The sequence below is a fragment of the Dipteris shenzhenensis genome, chromosome 17 (genome assembly GCF_047967505.1).
Source record: "Dipteris shenzhenensis isolate YYH24624 ecotype China chromosome 17, Dip_SZ_1.0, whole genome shotgun sequence".
NCBI classification, from domain to species: Eukaryota; Viridiplantae; Streptophyta; class Polypodiopsida; order Gleicheniales; family Dipteridaceae; genus Dipteris; species Dipteris shenzhenensis.
The window spans coordinates 49,350,218-49,372,979 of NC_141612.1; the positions used below are offsets into that span (position 1 = coordinate 49,350,218).

At 43.2% G+C, this 22,762-nt stretch overlaps 1 protein-coding gene across 2 annotated transcripts; it reads left to right on the top strand.

The window, feature by feature from the left end:
- Positions 1–4,374: 4,374 nt before the first annotated feature.
- Positions 4,375–7,822, top strand: LOC147892231 (F-box protein At1g67340-like). 2 transcript variants are annotated; one of them, XM_087388147.1, is made up of 4 exons: positions 4,375–4,651; positions 5,338–5,827; positions 5,946–6,108; positions 6,399–7,822. In XM_087388147.1, exons 2-4 carry the CDS (start codon positions 5,592–5,594, stop codon positions 7,221–7,223), a joined length of 1,224 nt encoding a protein of 407 aa, XP_087244273.1. In that variant the 5' UTR covers positions 4,375–4,651; positions 5,338–5,591; the 3' UTR covers positions 7,224–7,822. The 2 variants fall into 2 exon arrangements, with proteins under 2 accessions (XP_087244273.1, XP_087244272.1); XM_087388146.1 differs by lacking the exon at positions 4,375–4,651 and adding an exon at positions 4,702–5,130.
- Positions 7,823–22,762: the final 14,940 nt, after the last annotated feature.

Genomic DNA, 22,762 nt, shown 5'->3' on the forward strand with positions numbered 1-22,762 from the left:
CACCTAGTCATATGCAAAGGGTATTGCATCATTACATACATAAGTAATAAATTACACCACATGGGACCCCTCCATCCCTTAGCTCTAGCTCATCTTTGCAAAGTCCAAACAAGGTAGGTGAGGGTCAACAACCTTGTTTGACTCCCATGGTACTATGGAAGGGTTTCAACATGAGTGGACATGCCAATTTAAAAATTGTTCATTGTAAAATAGATTGCCAAATTTTAGATTGCTCATATATACACGTCTAAGCCATAGGCTAGAAACAAAAGGTTAAATAATGCTATTCATAATTAAAAACAAAATTGTATGAAAAAATCACAATATAAAAGAAGGGTCAATTTGGTTTATACAACTAATGAAGATCTACTATTGATTGGGTACAATGTGTGCTAGTGCAACATGCATCGACTGTTGTACATTCCCTTAAAAATTAGTGAGAATAGGTAGACTCGAAGAAAATATGAAATTCATCAACCAAATTATGTCTAATGATACTATCATAATGCATACATTGGATAATATCCCAACATAATGCACGATACGAGAAAAATGTATGTTTAAGCTACCATAAAAAAGAATAAATAGCATCAATTGGAAACAATCCACAAAACTGAATAGATAGTACTCCTTATTTGTTTAGGCAATGGCATACACTTCTAACCACAAACATAGAAATGAAAAACTTAGTTTTAATCCCCAAGATTATAAAATTGATAGATAATTAAAATTGAGCTTCATTCTCAACTATTGTGGATCAATTTTACTTATAGGAGTGTTTTGTAAGCCATCTAATTAAAAAAAACCATGTAAACTCTACATAATGAAACCAAACAGTAATGGTTTTGAAATTGTAACATGGACACAAAAGCACATGGATGATAAGCTTCTTTCTGTGATGTCTATGGCAAGATGCATCCTTTACAAGTTAGGTTGGAATTCTATACTTGGTAATGTTGATAGGGAATCATATTCCCGTATATCTCCTTCATTATTATGTTCCAGTGAAATCACTCAGGCCATATGATACTCCAAGATATGATATTTTCCACCTTTTTCTTAGTATCATCATTTCCACAAAGTGTCCATTGATGATTTGCTCCTAATTATTACCATCCTAATAATGATTGTTGACAATTCGCATGAAAAGATCTATCTTGAAAGTCAAATAACTTACATAGCCGATTAATGGTAAAATATTATAAGGTTAAATAAATGAACTTACATATCAATATGTCATTAAGAAATAGATATGGAATTGTAAGAAATTGATATGGAATTCATGCTTGCATATATAAGGTTGATTGTTATGCTTTCACTGTGCCTTTTAATCCTATGTAGGAACCTTTTGTCTTTGAGGAATTTCAATGTCATATTTGTAAGAAATTTATGATGGGGAAATTGGGTGGAAGGGAGTGCTTACTTTTTATATGCACAAATAGTGGGCCACACTCTCGCATAGTATACTTATCGAGACTTCTAGTGTGCTATAGAAAGAATAAAAAGAGAAGGGATAGAGATGGAGGATTGTGAGGTGGAAGATATATAAAAGGATGGTGAAATATAGGAAGCCTTGAAAGGAATTTCGTGATTATAGTAGAACGTGCACTTCGGTTGTTTTCAAGTCTTTACTAAATAAAAGTCTCTTTGGTGAAAATTGAAAAAAAAATGTCAACACACCATGATTTGGCTTGGCAAATAATTTTTGAAGATGGAAGTTGAAAGGGGGCTTAAGGAATAGAAAAGGCGGAGCTTTATAGTTTGTGAAGGTAAGGGAACGTTTTTGCTAGCTTTACTATTTAAAAACTAGAGAAAATATTGCTATGTGGCAACTCTATGTGTTATGGATGCCATTCGAGTGTCTTGAGTGTTCTTTGTTAACTAAGAGTAACTTAGTGCATGACATGGAGATGGTTAGGATGGCTATAGTTGAGATGGGGATTGGGTAAGGGCCTTAGCATTAGGATGGAATAATTCTTATTCTAGATCTATGCTAAACTAAGTTTATATTGGGAATAAAATGTGATAAGCCACACTATTTCCATATGTTCATTAACAATAATGTACTCTACGTGTATGATGGGAAATGAACTTATGACATTAGAAATACAATGGATCCATTCTCTTTCCCTTGATTTGCTAAGTTGTGAGGGTGGGTTAGGGGATTGGGGTATATAGTCCACAAGGGTGATGTTATAGGGTGAAGGTGGTTGGTTGCTCCTGTTGGATTTGTTTTGATGATGAAGTTTTCCCCGAAAATCCAAAAACCTTCCAAGTCAAGAGATATTAAGAGGTATTTAAAATAAAGGTGCAAGGCTTTTTTCCAAATAATATAACTATAGGATGAAGAAATTTTAGAGGTGGTGTGATGTCTAGGAAGATGGTGATGATGATCATGAAATGTAGTGTTCACTAAAAACCTGGTTTAGTGTGAACTAAACGCGTATGGAAAGGCAGTTGGCACTTTCAATTTCAGTACAATGCAAAACAAGGTTACTGTTCCATAGTTGGTGCAACGCTTCCATTTAACTAGGCGAGAGGCCTCTTTCCTTGGCTCTGTGCTCAGCAGAACCTGGCCTTCTAGTCATGCCATTATTCCCCCATCTGATTTACGGTGTTGAGTTATTGATTGGGGGAAGCATGTGCGGATTTTAGACTTTCAGAGCCTTTCTCCGTTGTTGCTGAGATTTTATCAGTGTGGCGATGTTTTGCTCCCAGGGATTCATTGTGCATTTGGTTTATGAGGATAGAACGTGTGTGGGGTGCTAATTGTTCCTTCCATTTAAACTTTACTTTCTGGCTTCTTCTAATTTACAAATTTCCAACCAAGGATAGGCTCACCACATGGCGTTAGGATATTTCACCGGTTTGCTCTCTATGTAAGGTGATAGGCTCACCACATGGCGTTAGGATATTTCACCGGTTTGCTCTCTATGTAAGGTAGCCGTTGAAATGCATTTCCATTTATTTTGGTTGTGCTTAGCTATTCAGCCACTTTGGCATTCCACTTATCAATGGTTGGCATTGATTTCAGTGGAGCGAAGGCATTGATTTCACGTGGAGCGAAGGTGGAAGTTGCTCTCTTAGGTGCCCGTGGCCGGCCGCATGACAGATCAATTGTGGAATCTTCTACATGCTGTGGTAATTCAATGGATTTGGCAAATCAGAAATACAGTTGTTTTCAAGCGCTTGCCTCTTTCAGCATGAATTAGCCAGGGTGGCTTGTTATTTTGGCAAACAATATTCTAATTTTTCGGAGGTTTTGTCTACTCGTTCATGAGCTTAGATTTGTGTGCAATGCGCAGTTTATTTTCTTTCTCTGTAAATTCAAATTTTATAATACAAATCACACTCTTTTTTGCTTGCAAAAAATAAGAGAAAAGGTGAATAGTCTTCAATGGGCATGCCAAAAGTGAGAGAGAGAGAGAGAGAAATGGAAGAGGAGAGGGAGGAATATTTAAAAACAATTGGAAAACAGACCCAAATTTGAAAGAGATGCTCTAAAGTCAACATACCAACCAATCACAAAAATGCAAATGTAAAAAATAAATAAAACAAAATTTAAAGAGATTAGTCAACCCACCAACCAATCACGAAATTTGCAAGAAAAAGACATAGGGAAAATGCTCGAAATGGTTTTCGGCATCTCAAAGTAGAACTGTTGCTAAGGCTTGCCATAGGCAACCTGAAAAGAATTTTGATTAACCTATAGAAAAATTATTCGAGGTCTTGGACATTTTTTGTAAATATAGTTATAAAATCTGCGAAAACCTCACCAACTTGAGGAGGTGGGAGGTAGTTCAAAATTTGTAATCTGCAAATAACTTTAACCTATTAACCACGGACAAGAGGATGGAGGCTTGGAGAGGGGAGGAGGTGGAAAGACAAGAGGCACCTTTCGGAGGGAGGAGGAGATAGACTTTTTACATTATACATACATATCTATGCCATCCATCTATAATCTCACCCATCTCCAAAAAGACTACTCAACATAGTTTTTGGAAAGTTCAAAATGCCTCCAATGTCATACATTAGTATGCAACCCGCTAGTATACAACCCGCTCGTTTTTGTTGGATATAGAGAGGGGAGAGAGAGAGAGAAGCTCCTTATGGCAGACGCATTGATTGGGCTGATCAATTCACCTCTCATATTTTTGGAATTTTGGCTAAGCCTTAACCCATGACTTTATCTCCTCCATTGACCTTCCATGTCCTCCTTCTAAACTTCCATCTCGTCTATTCTATTCACCTAAATAAGAGTGAACTTCCATCTCGTCTATTCTATTCACCTAAAGAAGAGTGAGTGAGGAGGGGGACAGGAATTTAAGTAATGAAGGGTGTGCAGGTGAAAAACGGGGGCAGCGGGCAGCAAGGTCTGCTTGACCGGCCCAAATAGTTGACCGCAAACGGAACGGGAAACGGGATGCGTCGGTCGTCCCTCCCGTTTCCGGTACGAGGATTAACCAAAGGAAGATCCCTGAGCTCTGAGCTGTGATGGCTATGGCGGCAACGCCTCTGCTGCTGCCGCTGCTTCTTCTTCTTCATCATCATCTTCTTCTTCTTCCCCTGCTCCTCCGATTGCACTCTCTTCCAATCCCTTCCGTCTCCTCTACATTTCTCTCGGCTATGGCGGCTCCTCACACACAATCAGGTAACACCTCTCTTTCTCCACATTTCCTTTACCTTTCATCTTCGCCCTTTCTCGGCATCATCAATCAGCAGTCCCCCCGCCCCCATCGATGACCAGGAACGTGGACACCCCGCAAGAAACTCGTTTCCTTCACACCTCCCCAAGCGCCCACCCCCTTTGCGCCGTTTGGTGGTTTCTGCGCAGTCCATTCACTGGCTCGCCGACGAAAGATCCGTTGTTGTTTTCTGTTCGCATCCTCCGCTTGCAGCTCGAGCCTCGAGGTTCAGACTCTGGAGTCCAGAGTCCAGAATCTTGCCTCAGAAGCTCTGATTAAAGCGTCTGCACAAGCAATCGGTCAATGAATGACCAGAGTTTGCGTGGCAACTGGAAATCCATGGATGATGGAAGAACAGTTTCATTGTCGTTTGAAGTTGTCGTTTTACGTTGCGTGTGTCATCAACGTTGTTTGAGGGAACGGAGGAGGTTGGCTCTGGAGATTGGTACGAAGGATTTGCTCTTCTTAGCGAATATAAGTCGTTTCTTCGTGGCTCCAATCCCTTGCGAGCTCCCTCTGCATGTCGTTACACCGAGTTGTCTTTCTGCTTTAGATTCGATTTCTTTCCCTGCAAATCTTACCGGCCTGTTGACACGTCTCCCCAAAAGCCTTGCCTCTCATTATGGAAACTGTTTCTATTCTTCCATTTCAGTTGCTCCTACGGTGGACAGTAGTTCCTGAAGCATTGATTCTATGACCGGGAAGCTTCAGCCATGTCTGTCGGATCGGGGCAGGGCCGTTACTTCTTGCTTTCTCTCCGTGTCTTAATAAGCAGCAAGAGCGGAAGATTGCTCATTGTCGCTGTGGGCAGCCTTTGAAATTATCTCAGCTCCGGATTCCGGAGTACTCGCAAGCCCTTTGAAAGGGCATAGGCCGACCTCCCCTAGGTGCTTGAATCTGGCAAGTATGCGCACTCGAAGGGGGTACTATCCAACTTCGTCCGATGGAATCACTTTCTCCATTCGGCCCAGGCAGCAAAAGAGGCGGAGGCAGACGGAAACATTGCCCGGCGAGCATGCTAAATACCGAAGAGCCGGTGGCAGTGGCTTTGATGCTCTTCATGACGATCTTTTGATCTCTGTTATGGCGGCTGTGAGCTCGACTGCAACCTCGCCTGCTGATCTAGTCAATGCTATGCTCGTGTATGTCTAAAACTGCGGTTTTTTGGTTGTTCATGATCATTCCTTTTCTGTGTTTCAACCCGCTTTCCGTCCCTCTGATTACTTGAAAGCTATAATCGACGCACCTTTATGCCTGCAGGAGCAAAAGGTTTTGTGCAGTTGGGACTCATCCTCAAGTGTTGGCAAGAGCAGGAGGGTGTGCATTGGCAGTCAAGGCGGCCACCTGGTCTGAAGGAGCTCGAAGGTTCCTGATACAGTGTACCGAGGCTGGAAACATTGAGGCCTGCTACACACTTGGCATGGTAAGTCCTAATGGCTTCTCTGCTATTAACTCTCTTATTAATGTCTGTAATAGTGTCATCCTTGAAAGAGATTTCTTCGAGCACCTGTGGTTCTCGCTGATTTTCCCTTTCTTCGAGCACCTGTGGTGCTCGCTGATTTTCCCTTTCTTCGAGCACCTGTGGTGGTAATACCCATCATAAGAGGCCCTTTTCTGCTTGTCAAAGCGTCGGAGACATGGTGCTCTGTATTTATCGCACAGTTGGTCTAGATTTCTCACTAGATGACTGATACAAATTATGTTTCCACGCAGATACGTTTTTATTGTCTTCATGACCGGCGTGGAGGGGTTGCCTTGATCAATAAAGCAGTCTCATCGTCTTATGCTCCCGCTCTCCATTCACTCGCGGTGATTCGATTTAATGGAAGCGAGGGGACAAGGAAAGATAAAGATTTGAAGGCAGGAGCTCAGCTCTGTGCAAGGGCTGCCTCCCTTGGACATGTGGATGCTATGCGCGAATTCGGCCACTGTTTACAAGACGGATACGGAGTTAAAAAAAACGTTGCGGAAGGTAGACGCTTTCTGCTGGAGGCCAACGCCAGAGAAGCGGCGGCTGCAGTTGCCGCTAACCCTCGCGCCTTTGTGGAGACTGCTCTCCAGCTCGCTCGTAACAGTGGACCTGGATGCTTCCATATTTTGCAAGACCGCCCTGCCGTAGCAAATGAAGAGGCTACGGCAGGAAGACCCACTGGCGCCTCTAGCAACGAGTCCCTGGCATACAAATTCTTTCAAGGCGGTGGATACTCTCTTTTGAGTGATTTTGGCTGCAATGTTCCACCAGCGAAGCTCCATACCGTGAACAAATTTCTAGTGGATTGGTTTGCCATGCATCCTACTTCAGCAGGATTGCGGCTTTGTTCCCACTCGAATTGTGGACGACCTGAGTTAAGAAGGCATGAGTTCAGGAGGTGTTCCGCGTGTGGTTGTGTAAACTACTGTTCCAGAGCTTGCCAAGCTCTGGATTGGAAGCTACAACATAAGTACAAATGTACCCCGGGGGAAGCCTGGGAGGATCTTGAAGATAACGACGGTGATGATGATAACCATTTGGCTTTCGAGGACCTGCATGACACGTAGAGCAGCTGCAACAAAGAATACTCTTCTAGCGGCCTTTTGTCTATTGTCATCGGGAGGAAGTGTTCTGTGTAGAAGTATCTCGACCATTGACTCCGATTCTCAAGACTCTAATAAGAGCCTGCTTTTATTTTGAGAATCGTGTCAAAATAAAAGCAGTCGAGAAGGTACAGCGACTTTTCTGTGCTGAATGTTGGCAGATTCAATTCATTTTGCGAGTGCTGAAACTCGATACAAGCAGTATCTTCGCTTGGTCGTTTGTTAATGAATGTATGTACACCAGGTGCCCCTATTTGAACTTTTATTGTATCTGAGATTTTGGATTTAAGCGGTGCTATTCTCCGATTTGCAGATGAAGTGTATCTCATTTGAGAGTGATGTGGAATTCGCTATATGTATACCTTTGACTTCATTTTTGGACGCACTGCTTTCCTGCTCAAAAAGCACGTGTTCAGGATTGTTGTTGATGGTATGAGTCAAACAAGGTTAGCTGAATAAACCATGTGGCAGCTGTCTTAGAGCAAGATGTCTTGGAAATTCCCTTTGTTGGTCAGGCCTCTGGCAGTTCTGGCTTCCTTTAACTTTATAAGTTCCTGGCAGGATCCCAACTTTTTTAGCTACAGAGAATCTCTAAAGTTCCACGAGGGAAACCTTGGTTATGATATTACCTACGTGGTAGATAAAGGGTTCTGCGAAACTTTAAAAATCGCATGTGGGACCAGAAGTATTGTTACACGATCTGATGCATTAGAAAGCTGTTTCTTTAATCATCACATGAATTAAAAATATTGAAATGTTGTAACATTGTTTGTTAGAGAATTTGGGGTTTCTTACGACTCCCACAGAAGTTTTAATTGGATGCCAACACAACTCCCTCCACCCCCCATTAGACACACACACACACTCAGCCACCCCGAACACACAACCGACCTGAACATTCATAGATGGCCAGAGGGGTATTCGGGTATTCATAGATGGCCAATCTTTCTTCTTGCACTGCAAAGCAAAGCCATTTTTTGGGTGTTTTGGCTTTACTACTTTTCAATTAAAAGTGGAAGGCTAACCAACTGATTCTCGTCTCCTCTAGGCCTAGGCGTCTCCTCTAGGCCTAGGCCAAGTAATACATTAGACTTTTCATTTTACTGAAACTTGGGGGAACATTTCATCCTTAGTGACATAGAAGAAATAATGAGTCAGTCTTTAAAGGCTTGCAAAGGGGAGGGCTTTTGAAACCTTCTACTTGTATCTCGTAAGCAAAATTTCTGCAAACACTATTTCTCTCCCTCTCTCTCTCTCCCTCTCTCTACAAATACACTAGGGCCCAAGACAACAGCCGGGTTGGACCCCCCGAAGGATTTTATTACTTGAGAGAAGAAGGAATACATAGTTCAGCGTGGAAGCTGCTCATACATATCCAAAAACGTGAATGAAAATCATTACATGAGCTCTAAGGCTCTCTTTCTTGGTAGCAAGCCACTTGTCAAACTCTACATTACTTTTCTAATTACATGCCACTAAGGGCAACTTTGGAGTCTTCGAAGCACTTGGTCACACGAACCGCCTCCTAGACTCTTGGTAGGCTCTCATAGCGCTTAGGTAAATCACTCTTCTTGGTACCTGCAACAATTAATTAAAGCACACCACCATGGCATCCATTAATTGTTAGCGCTTTGCATGCAAATAACACACTGTGGACTAATTCTAGTCACGGTGGGCATCCCCATTGAACACATGTGCACACACAACAAATATAACAAATATATTTATTCTCTGGTTGACCGGAGTCAACACTCTTGATTATAATTAAGAGACTTTGACCAAGGGTCGAGGCGCCTTAATTATAGTCAAGTCTCTCCAACCGAAGTTGGCACAACTCTCCAACCGAAGTTGGCACATCTTGGTTAACCGTAGTTAACCCTCTTGGCGCATGCCAAGTCTCGTCGATCGAAGTCAACACTCTCTGACCATAGTCAGTGCTGTGGTTCTCTGGTTAATCGTAGTTAACCCTCTTGGTAATATACCAAGTCTCCCTGACCGAAGTCGAGCTTACTTGACCAGAGTCAAGTATCTTTGATTGTAGTCAATTCTGAGACCATTAAAAGAACTCTTTGACCATAATTAACCCAGATGGAAAACTCTTTAATTATGATCAAATAAATGGTCAATTGTACTTTAACTTAAGATATTTACATTGTGGTGACATCCCCTCGGCTTCTATTCAGTTGACCTCAACTGAAAAGCTTCCTTGTAAACGTCCAGAAGCTGTGGATGATCGGATAACATATCTTTATCCATCCACTTGGCATCTAATGCCGTATAATTCTTGAATTTTACAAGATACCTGTAAAACTCCTTGCCTTGAGGGCCCTTGCGTACAGTATGGTATACAATTTGCTTTGGCTGAAGGACCTCTTCCAGCTCATCCACTTCTGGTGGATCCTCTGATATTGGCTCTATAGGCTCTAGCCCCTGAAATTCCTTTAGAAGACTCACATGGAATGCATTGTGAATCCTCCAATGCTCTGGCAATGCTAACTTGTATGCAACCTCATTTATTCTTTCTGTAATCCTGAAAGGGCCATAATATCTAGAGGATAACTTTGCATACACTTTCTGTTTGCCCTTAAACTTGCGGAGCCTAGCTTTCTCGAACTTCAAAAGTACCCGATCCCCTTCCTTCAGATCTAGCTGTCTTCTATGCTTATCTGCAGCTCTTTTATGCTTCTCTTGAGACCTTTCAATTGCTGTCTGGACTTGGCTGTAAGCTGTCTGGAGGTCTCTCACAAACTTATCAGCTGCAAATATTTCATCCTTGGTCCTCAGGATAGGTGGCAGCATCACCTTCCCATAAATGACCTCAAAGGGGGCTTTCCTTGTAGAGCTGTGTACTGTATTATTGTAAGCAAACTCTACCAATAGTAGGTACTTTTCCGAGTCTGAACCTTGGTCACCCACGTAGCATTTCAGCATATCCAATATTGTAGAATTTGCTACTTCACTTTGACTATCTGTTTGGGGATGGAAAGAAGAATAAAAATTCAAATTCGTCCCCATGTTGTCAAATAAAGCTCTCCAGAATAGACTGGTCATTTGGGGATCTCGATCACTGACAATGGACTTAAGCATACCATGATGCTTAAAGATCTGTGCCATGAAAAGCTTAGCCATATGATCTACCTTTATGGTTTTGCGAACCGGAATGAAATGAGCTTGCTTGCTGAATCTATCAATGATAGTCCAAATCCCATCATTCCCTGACTTTGATCTTGGCAAATCAAAAATAAAGTCCATTGTAATACTTTCCCACGGTGCTTGAGGCATGGGAAGAGGCATAAGTAGGCCAAGTGCCTTCCGTCTATCATACTTCACTTTCTGACACGTAAGGCATTCAGTAACAAACTGATGTATATCTTTTTGCATTCCTGGCCAAAAGAAATACCTCTCTAGTGCTAGAGTTGTTGCTGTAATTCCTCTATGTCCAGCATAGGGAAGTGCATGGCATTCCTCTAAAATCTTTTTCATCATCTCCTGGGTGATGCATAGGCAGTCACCTTTCATTAGATACCCATCTTTCAGGGAATAGTGACTGGTGGACTGCCCCTCTTGCATTTGCTGTAAAATCTCACCAAAGTCTGCACCATTAGCATATTGCTCCCTCATGCCTTCCAGGTCTTGATGATAAGCAATAGTCACATTGTTGACCTAGGGTCTTCGGGACAAGGCATCCGCCTCTGTTCCGAATTCATGGGGTATGGATAATCTGAAAATGATACATTGACAGCATATTTGCCCATTTCATATGCTTCTCGGAAAGTTTTGTTTGAGTTAGAAAATATCTCAGACTTTGGTGATCTGTTTTAACAGTAAAATCTGCACCCAAAAGATAGTGCTTCCATGTATGAATGGCATGGATTACAGCCAATAACTCTTTCTCATAGGTTCCTAGATATCTCTCGGCATCCCGGACTCTCCTACTCTCATAGGCCACTACATGACCATTGTGATGCAATGCAGCCCCAACACATTCCCCACAAGCATCACAATCCACATCAAACAGCTGATACAAATCTGGAACGATTAAGATTGGCTTTGTAGTCAGCCTCTCCTTGAGTGTGGTGAAGGCTGTCTTTTAAGGAATTCCCCATCTGAAAGCTGCATTTTTCTTAGTAAGATCGTGGAGTGGAGCGGCTATATCCGCAAAATGCTTGATAAATCTTATGTAGTAAGAACACAGGCCTAGGAAACTTCGAACTTCATGCACAGTTTTCAGCTCTGGCCATTCGTAAATGGCACGAATCTTTGCCGGATCCATCCGTATCCCATCTTTAGATATTATATGTCCCAAGTAATGGATTTCTTTTAGGAAGAATTCACTTTTCTTGCTGTTTGCATAGAGCTGATGATTTCTCAGCTCTTGAAACACTATAGCAAGATGTTCCTTGTGCTCTTCTTCGGACTTAGAAAAGACAATTATGTCTGTAGGGTCGGAAGATATGATCCATCATCCTATTGAAAGTAGCTGGGGCATTTGTCAGTCCAAAAGGCATCACCAGATATTCATACAACCCAAAAGTAGTGCGGAACGCAGTCTTGTGCACATCCTGAGGCTGTATCCTCACTTGGTGATAGCCACTCTAAGTCTATCCTGCTGAAAACTGAAGCTCCATTTAACTGATCCAGCACATCATCAATGCGCGGAATAGGGAATCTATTCTTGATGGTCATTTTGTTCAGTGCACGATAATCAACGCACATACGGAATGAACCATCTTTCTTCTGTACTAGCAATACAGAGGAACAAAAAGTAGAAGAACTGGGCTGAATCAACCCCTTGGACAACAAGTCTTGGACCTGAGTCATAATCTCTCGCTGCCAGGAAAGAGTTCTATGCCATGATCCTCAGGTCTCTCAAGGGGTAAAGTGTCAGAAAAGCAATCTTTAAAATTTTCAAGGAACTGAAATTTATTCTGATCTGCCTCACTTATTTCAGCATGCATTTCCACCTCTCTCTCGTTTACAAAAATCATGTAAGCTGAAAAGTGCAGACTTTATTTCTTTTCCAACAGAACTATTTGATACAATGGGAATAGTTTCTCCTCTTTTCCTAGCAACCACACGATATACTTTGCCCCTATGTACAAACTCCAGCACTCTTTCAGGAAGAGTCAACTTCACTGCCTTGCGATGAAACCAAGGCATACCCAAGACTAAATCATGATGTTTCAGTGGAGAAATGAAGAAGTCTTCCTGATCCACATAACTCTGTACACGAAGACGGAGCTTCCCTATCAAGGGAGTGACTGGCACAGGGTTCCCCACAGAACATCTGATCGGCATCCAACGCCCTGCCCAACTCCTCCGTCTTTATTTCCAGTCTTAGGGCTAGGTCCTCTGATATGAAATTATCAGTAGCCCCTGGATCAAATAAAATCAGCGCTTGCTGGTCTCTGACTTTGCCCCATGATAGCAGCAATTCTCGTTCTTCTGGGTTTGAAACATGACCCAGTATGTCAGGAATTCCTCCTGCCATTGGCTTTTGCGGTCCCTGTGGCTTCTCTGCCTCTTTTCCTTTCGAAGTTGAAGGCTTTTCTGGGCACTGGGCAGCCACATGCCCCTCTTTCCCACACTTAAAAAGCATTTCCCATCTCTACGGAATTCAGCTATCTGTTCAGGAGTGAATGGGGATTTGCCTTTATATGACTTTGAAAACTGAGTACCCCTCGGTTTCTGAGGCTGAAACCCTTTCTTTTCAACCTTGGGATACTCTTTCTTTCTGATTTTGAAAAATCATTTTTCTTTCTTTCAACACGTCCTGCATGCAAGGATATGGATCTTGTAATGGCACAAGACTAGCTATTGAAGCTGAATGCATAAGGTCTTGAATGTTCTTTGCCCCCAAAGCATTCACTATTGCCTGAATTCTTGGACTGAGGCCTGCTCTATACTTTCTTATTTGGGTTCCTTTGGAGATCTTTTTGAAAGGTGCAACCTGCAAATAAGCATCCCAAAACTTTTGGTTGTACACATCCACTGTATCTCCTGCATCCATATGCAAAGTGTCCCAATCTTGAAGAACATGATCTCTAAACTGTTTAGGCATAAACTGCTGGTAGAAGGCTTTCTTGAAGTCCCTCCACCTCTTTGGGGCTGACCCATCTGTGGTCTGTGCACTCCACCATGCACTAGCTGTCGCTGTCAAGTGCAAACTGACCATTCTTAACTTGGAGGATTCTGAAAACTTTTCTGTACCGAATGCAGCATCAAACTATCTGATGAACTGCAATGCTTTGTCTGTATGACCATATTGTCCATTATAGGTCATAAACTTGATAGATTTACCTCCCTCTTTGAATTCCTTAGTCCCTCTGGAAGACTTTCTCTTCCTAGAATTCTTGTGTTTCCTTCTTTTCTTGGATGGTTTATCTGATAAAGAAGAAGATACAGAAGTCGAGCTCGAGGTAGACGGTGAAGGACTGGGAGATCGGTGATGATGCCTCGATCTCTTCCTACTATGAGACCGTCCCCTATGAGATCTCTCTTTCTTTGGCTGTACACGAGAGTGTGCCTCTGGGATTGGCACATCATAGGCTGCATTAGGCATATTTTCTACTTGAAACAAATGCTGAGCTCTTGGATCCTTTCTGAGATTTTCCATCTCTTGTATACGAGTGCATACCATCTGCTCAAATTCTTGCTGATTTTGTTGCACCCTTCTCTATCTTGGATGTGCATCCCTATCTTGTAAATCCCTCTCGATAGGTGACTGGGCCATTTTCTTACAACTCGTCTGAGATCTGCAAGTTTGTCACACACACTGTGTATGCAACTGATGCACGCAACCTTTGCTTTTCAAAGAGAAAAATTACCTCAACACTCTGTGTCTTGCATTCACAATCTATGCCAGTACCGGGCTGTCAACTCAAGGCATAAACTCAAAGCTGAGTGCCCCTTTTCTGGCTACTGCAAATGACTGCAAAATGCATCTGTTTTTTTTCCCCTCTTTTCTCTACTCAAGGGCATGCATATTCTTTTTCTGCAAATCTCTGATTTCTGCTTTGTCTGACTTGTCTGACAGTAAATACTTTCTCAGATAGGTGAAAACTGCTAGCAGAAACAGTCTCTGCAACTGTCTTTTTTTTTTGGGGACAGTAACTGGATGAAGTAATCGGCTGGTTACACTAACCAGATTGATTGGTTCTGGTTAGGTTAGTCTGCAACTAGACTAACTGGACTGGTCACAGTCTGGTTACAGTGACCAGACTAGACTGGTTAAGTGAAGTTAGGCCAGACTAACTAAACCAGAGTTAAATTAACTGAGTTGGGGTTAGCTTAACCTCAGGTCTACCACCTCAGCCACCTGTCTAGCTGGCACTCCAGGTCAGCTGCCACATGTCCTGCCACGTCATCCACTGAGCTGGCTGCCACATCATCTCACTCGTGTGGTCACCACGTCACTTGCCATGTGTCAAATTACACACGTGTGCCATGTCAGCACTTGCCAAAACCTCTGCCACGTGTCCTCTTGTGCCACGTCAGCTTTGGTTGCCACGTGTCAGATCTGTCATATCAACCTAAGGTTGAGACCATTTCGCATCGTGCCTTCCAGAGACCATCAACGTCGCGTGTCGCGGGAGATTCTATGAGCAATGCAGAGAATCAACGGCGAAAAAAACAAGGACCTTTGCACATCTATTGTTGCGCCATCGCCAAATGTCCGGAGAGCCTCTGCGTGCATCTTTTTTTTTCTAGCCAAAGTATGACGTGTATCGCTCAACAATTCGCCATAGCATAGCCTCCTCGAGCGCTATCGCCTTCACCAGGGTGGACATTAATAAACTTTCTTTCTTTCTTTCTCTCTACAAATACACTAGGGCCTAGGACAACAGTCGGGCTGGATCCCCCCGAAGGATTTTATTACTTGAGAGAAGAAGGAATACATAGTTCAGCATGGAAGTTGTTCATACATATCCAAAAACGTGAATGCAAATCATTACATGAGCTCTAAGGCTCTCTTTCTTGGCAACAAGCCACTTGTCAAACTCTACATTACTTTCCTAATTACATGCCACTAAGGGCAACTCTGGAGTCTTCGAAGCACTTGGTCTCTTGGTCACGCGAACCGCCTCCTAGACTCTTGGTAGGCTCCCGTAGCGCTTAGGAAAATCACTCTTCCCAGTATCTGCAACAATTAATTAAAGCGCACTACCATGGCACCCATTAATTGTTAGCGCTTTGCATGCAAATAACACACTGTGGACTAATTCTAGTCACGGTGGGCGTCCCCATTGAACACATGTGCACACATAACAAATATAATAAATATATTTATTCTCTGGTTGACTAGAGTCAACACTCTTGATTATAATTAAGAGGCTTTGACCAAGGGTCGAGGTGCCTTAATTATAGTCAAGTCTCTCCAACCGAAGTTGGCACAACTCTCCAACCGAAGTTGGCACATCTTGGTTAACCATAGTTAACCCTCTTGGCGCATGCCAAGTCTTGTAAACCGAAGTCAACACTCTCTGACCATAGTCAGTAGCTCTGTGGTTCTCTCGTTAACTGTAGTTAACCCTCTTGGTAATATACCAAGTCTCCCTGACCGAAGTCAGGCTTACTTGACCAGAGTCAAGTATCTTTGACCGTAGTCAATTCTTTGACCAATAAAAGAACTCTTTGACCATAATTAACCCAGATGGAAAACTCTTTAATTATGGTCAACTGTACTTTGACTTAGGATATTTACATTGTGGTGACAGCTTTCTTTGATCTTGATTGAAAAGGCCTATTTCTATCTATTGGCAAACAAACTAGACATAGTTTGGCCGTCTCACCTCTGAAGAGAGTAGTAAGAAGCAGCATGCATTGATTGCCTTCTTACCACCCAAGAGTGGGAAAAAGCAGCAGGTATTAGTTTCTAAGTTGGGTTTGAACAAATCAGGAGTATATAAACTTTATAACACCATGAGTCTGTCTCTTTTCATAGCATGGGTTGGGCCCTTTCCTATGGACTCATTAAATTATCCACTTGTCAATGTCTATTTTGGGGACAGACGGGTCTAGTCCTTTTCCCCTCTTTTAATACTAAAAATGTGTGCAAAGCACACTCTGAACTAATTCTGTGGTTACTTGCCCCAAACTTTAGCTCATTTTATTCTCGGTTGTGTGACCATCCTAGGTCTACTCCATTTGCTACCTTTCTCAAGTACAGAAAATGTGTGCATGGCTACTGTGAACTACATTCTGGTTGTTTGCCCTGAACTTTAGCTCATTGATCCTCAGCTTTTTCTTTATTTCTTGTTATCTTTCCCTTTTGTTTATGTGATGTATTTTAGTAAGCACTGGGTTTGCCCAAGAGACTCCGTGGGTCTTTAGAAACCCAATATAGCTGCTTATGCTTGGGCTCTGATGAGGATGCTTTGCTCATCTACCTTTTGCTTATTTATTTATTTATTATTATTATTATTGGTTAGCTCAATTTTGTTATCTTTAGTTTTCTCTTTTATTTTGATTGTAGAATTTTGGACTTTAGGACAACAAAAATCTAAATTTGTACGATTGGATATATTCTAGTATACAAAGGTCTATACATTGATCCTCAACTGTCTGCAAATATGCTGGCCTGATTTTTGTTGGGATCATCCTGGTCTCCTCCCACCTGTGAGCCCCCATATGAGGACATAGGGGATGTGTACCAGCAGCATTTTATGGGAAAGAGGGATGCTGGGAGAGGCTGCTACGAGGGCAGATCTGACAGCAGCAGCAGGGCTGCCACATGGGCAGCATGTGGACTGCCATGTGAGCAGAAGATATGGATGCATGGAAGGGCTGCAGCAGGGAAGCAGCAAGTGCAGACTGTGCGGGACCATTCCAGGACCTGAACCTGGTCAGCAGCAGCACATACGGGTGGCTGGAGCAGATGGGAGGCTGTGGGATGATCTGAATATGGCTGGAGCAGAAGGTGCTGCAAGGGATGCACATAGGGCTAGGCCCAACGGACAGCGGCAACAAGGACTGCCTGCCGGCAGTCTGAAGCAGCAAGTCGGGCCCACAAGGAGGGCTGATCGGGTGTAGCAGACAGAGTCAGCAGGGTCAGGAGAAGGAACAACAGCAGTCTGGCCATTGGCAGGCTGCCACGTGGCCAAGTTGGCTGTCTGCATATGTGCTACAGACTGGGTCGGCCCAGTCTGCAGGCATCCAGCCCTATATTAAGGGCCCCTGGAGGGCCAGTTTACTATTCCAGTGTAGAGCCTCTAGTAGCTCAGTTTGGGCTGCAGGTCAAGCAACAGGGAGGTCCAGAGAACTCAGTGATAGAGCCTTACAAGAGGCTGCAGGTCCAGAAGCAAGGAGATCGGAATCAGGGACCTTTGTGCCTCACCACATGCCGACGGAAGCAGCGAGGTTGTCAAGGATCAGGGTGCTAACAGTACCTCATGCTTGGCTGTCCACTGGAGCAGCAAGTTCTGTTTAAAGGGCATCTACTCAGTCCACTGAAGCTCTAGGAGAGCATGCAGGCTGACAGTGTTTGAAGGTGCCAGGAATGCTTTACACAATCTTCCGCTGCTGCTGGAGTGGTGGCTTTTGCAAACAAACTCCATCTCTGCTTTCTACATGACAACAGAGGTTTGAGGAATGCTCAAAAGCACAGGAAGCTCGAAGATGAGAACCTTTGGAAGGAGATGTCAGTTCAAGTTTATACAAATTAGCTCCTACGCCTGAAGTACAGGTGCCTTGGGAGAAGGAGGGTGATGTTTTAGTGAAGGAACTCTTCTAATCCTTTCACACCATTGTCATGGCTGATAGAGTACCCATCCCAAGCTTGGGGGGAGTCGGGGAAGCTTGATGGTACAAAATATCCTCTCTGGAAGATGAAGATCTGGAGCCACCTGGTGGTAAGGATGATCTGGGAGTTTATGACAGGACTGGAGCTAGGGCCTCAGGACATGAAGAATGCTGCCAGGGTAGTGGTGACACTAGCAAATCTTGCTGCATTCAGAGATTGGGTACGACGTGATGCAGTGGCCCTGGCAATAATCATTGGCATGAATGTAGGCTTGGTCCTCTTACATATTCGGCTGGTGCCCATGGCAGTTTAAGCATGGGCCATTCCAAAGGACATGTACGAGACCAACAATGCAGCTTGAATCCTTGACCTTGAGACGGAATTGTATGACATACACATGGGGGGGGGAAGTATGTGATCACATCATTAAAATGAGGTAGTGAGGGATCAATTGTCAGTACTTGGTGAGCAAATGGATTAAGCTCGGATAGCCATGCGTTTTCTTGGCATGTGACAACCGGGTTGCACGGCAACGGTCAGCACTAGTTACATTTGAGGAGCTAGTGCCCCTAGTCCTGCAGAAAGAAGCTCGGGGAGGAAGTTTGATAAATCCAGTGGTAAAGCCTTAAGTGCAAAAGACAAGAGACAAGCAAGGGCATGTTGGAAAACTGCCGAATGAAGTGCGGAAGGCAGTCTTGTAGACATCTTCAGGCCGTATCCTTATCTGATGGTATCCACTTTTAAGGTCAATACGACTAAACATGGAGGAACCTTCCAACCGATCCACAACCGATCCAATATAGCATCAATGCGTGGAATTGAAAAACGGTTCTTTTTTGTGACTTTATTTAAAGCCTATAATCAATACACATTCTCCAACTGCCATCCTTCTTTTGCACAAGCAACATAGGGGAATAGTAAGGAGAATTACTTGGTTGTATTAATCCCTTTTCCAAGAGTTTCTTCACTTGTGACATTAACTCTTCCTGTTGTGCCTTACTGACACGATGGGGAGGTATATTAGGCGGTGAGCTTCCTGGAATTATATCAATTGGATCCTCGGGCCTCTTGCGAGGTAATTCTTGAGGAAGTGCATCTGAGAAAGAATCCTGAAAATCTGAAATAAAAGCAGCCCTTTCTCTATCTAAAGCAGAAAGACTAGAGCCTTCCTGAACTGGTTGGCTGTCCTCTTTGACAAAATCCAAGTACGCTGAAATATGACACTTTATTACATTGGAAATACAAGAAGCTGAAACTGCAGGGATGGACTCCCCTTTCAACTTTACATTAAGTACATGATTTTTGCCTCTATGAGTTAAAGAAATCTTCTTGTTTCTCATCTGCACATCAGCCCCCACCCTGTACATCCAAGGCATCCCAAGCAAAGCATCACACTCTGGCAAAGGCATAATGTAGAAGTCCTCTGCATCCTGATATCCCTGGATATGCATCCTCAACTTGCCAATGATAGGAGTGATAGGTGTGTTGAGTTTAGGGTTGGCCATATCACACATGCCGGATGGCCCCATTTCCTCAGGCTTGATGCCAAGCCTTCCTACCATATCAGGAGTTATGAAATTCGCCTTTGCCCCAGAATCAAAGAAAAACAAACAATTTTGATTTTTGATTTTTTCCCATGCTCTACACATCTTAGTCTTTTTCGTTTCCTCTTCATCATGTGCATGTGGCGAACTCCCAATTACATCTGGAAGAAGTCTTGTGGAAGGTTTAGGCCTTTTGCCCTTCCGATCAGCCTGTTTATCATCATTCTTATCATCATCTGACTTGTCTCTTTTCTTGGATGGGCAATCATAAGAGCGGTGTCCCTCTCCTTTGCATATAGTACATTTGTTTTGCTCCATGAGTGACATTTTCTCTTCATCAGATAACTTGGTATGGGCTGTTTATTAGGCTGTCCACACCTTTGACCAGCTTTGAATTGGGCTTTTCCTCCCTTTTCAAATGGTCGTTTGCCATAATTTTTATTTTCAGATTTGATGTCCTTCTTATCCTGGTGTTTGGCAGCCCGTTTGCTGTCTTCTTTCTTGCTGTCCATAAAGCCCAAATTCTTCTCTTGCATCCATGCATATGCTGTCCTTGCATTCTCAATTAATTCAGTCATAGAAGCCACCTTGGTTTTGATGCAATAATCACGTAGCTCACTAGGCAATCCACAACAGTACCTCTCTATTTGCTCTTTCAAAGAAACATGCATGTAAGAGCTCACAATGGTAGCAACCCAAAACCTCTTGGTGTAATCATCAAGATTCTTGCAAAGTTTGTATGACAAGTCATGCCAGTGTGAAAGTACTTCAACTTTAAAAGTTGGAGTAAGCCAAGTAGAAGAGAACACTTGCTTACATTCCAGCCAAGTAGGAGGTGCATCTCCATGAAGCATAAGGTTGGTGTACCACTTAAGTGCATTGCCTTTCAAAAATGTGGCAACCTTCCTCATCTTGGATGCTTTTGTAAACAAACCCCCAAGGATGCAGCATCAAACTCTTGAAGGAATGTGAGGGCTTTGTACCTGTCTTGTACTCCATTATATGTCTCAAACTTGACATGAGAACCACCATACTTAAATTCTTTATATGCATTTGATGTTGGCTGTCCCAAAGACGGTTGTATTTTTGCAGCATTCCGTTCACTAGGGAGAGCCATGCTTGGCTGAACATTAGGCATGGGAGCATGTGTTGTGGCTTGCATGCCTGCCTGCATTCCCACATTGTCATACATGGCTTGCTTTCTATGCCTAGTTGGTGGTGAAATCAACATAGCATCAAAGATAGAATGTGTACTAAAATATTCAGGTTGCTGCCTCAAATATGGGTGAGGTGATTGAGCCACATTTATGGACTGCACATTATTATTTTGAGGAGTAGAAGTACCCAAACCAAGACCTTGTGCTGGCTGCTCATACTGTTGCACTGGCTGTACTTTTTGTACCTCTTTCTCAAGTGCTCTTTTGGGGGATTCCTCTCTCTTGGAAGTCACTTTCTGAATCATTTTTTATGGCTGTCCCTCATGGGAAACTGATGCATGAGCATGCTGTCCGCCATGAGAAGCTGATGCATGTGTGTACTCACTCTTTCCGTGCTTGTGCTTTCTTGATTTCTTCTTCTTCTTGGCATTTGTTTGCACAATTTGAGCCAAGTTTTGAGTCAGTTGAGTCAAAGCAATCACTGCACTTGCAAGCTGTGCATTCAACATAGTAGCATCATCTGACTCACTGCTAGAACTAGTATCATTGTTGAGCTGAGTTGTAGCTTCATGTGTGGCGTGCTCAAAAGGCATTCGGTGTGCTCCCTGCAGCTCTATACTAGCTGGATCATTAAGGCTTTCCTGCCTTCTCCTTTGAGGAGTTATGGAGTTCTCTTGCTCATGGGTACTCACCATGTTTATGGCTGTAATATTGAGCTGTCAAAAAGTGCAGCAAAGATATCCTTCCACCAAACTACCGAGGCCCACCTCTTGAGGAAGAGTGTGTTATCCCGGCAATGGAACCAATGAAACTGGCCTCTAATCACTCAGAGGGCAGTGGAACTAAACCTTTAATCACTTCAGCACTTATTTACAGCTCACAAAGCATATATCACAACCATTAACCATAGCATGATCACCTTTTGGCATTTGCCCATTTGTTCACAAACAAAACCACTGAAAAAGGGATGGAGGCTAGAATGCTCCTGCTCAACAAACATAGACAAGTGCACCCGATTGGCCCCAAACACCGTGGTGCCCCTTTCGGTATTTCTTTATATTTCACAGTGAAATGATTACAAGTTGCATTTGGAAGACCTTCCCTGCAATGAGCACGCAACCCCAACTCACTGAGCCTTTGCAAGGCTTTCAAGCATAGAACACCATCACATAAGTGCACTTAACCCATAGGCTCAATCCAAAGGCATTCTCTTTTCCGAGTGCAATTCCATTGGCTGTCCAAATGCAATCACACTGCATCCCAGCTGCACTCTCTTTGAGTGGTTTCCATATGGCATTGACGAAGCTTTTCAAAGCTCCAAAATATAATCAGCAAAGTACCCAACCAAAGAATGACTCATGTAGCACTGCCTGGGCACTTGTGAACCAAGAAAGAGATGGCACACGAGGCCAACCAAAAGCTTATGGCAAAAAGAAATTGCAGCAACAAAATCACAACTCACCAAGCCTTGAAAACTTGAACCAAGTCCTCAATCGCCAAGAAGACATAGTAGCCAATGCCCAATTGCATTCTCAGCCAAAGAGGAGTGCAAAGGCATGAAGAAAGAGCATTTACAAGAGTCGACTAGCAAGAATTTCACTGAAAAATGCGAAAAGAAGTACTTCTGTTGTGAAGAAGTGGGAGTTCTTGGGCTCAAAAGAAGCGTGCTTCAGAGAGGAATGCATTGAGAAAGTTTTGGAGAAGTTTCATCGTCAAAAAGTCGTCCAAAACTGAGAAAAACCAGTCAACTAGCGTGTGCGACCACTCGAACTTCAATAGAAAGCTGTAGCTTTGCAAGAGAAGAGGCCCAGGAGGCTGTAGAAGCAAAAAGGTCCTGAAAAAGCCACTTTTGTAAATTCGACCAGCAAAAGAAGTGCTCAGCTCTGCCCGTTCTACCAAACACACGGAGGGAAAAGCATATCACTGCGAAGGGGAGGCAGAGGGGAAGCCGTCGAGGAATCCAAACGGGTGAGGAGTTATGAAGAAAAGCGGAATTCAGCTGAAGGAGGTTGAAAAACTAGTCCAAAATCTCAACAAAGGGAGAAGATGAGAGAGAAAACC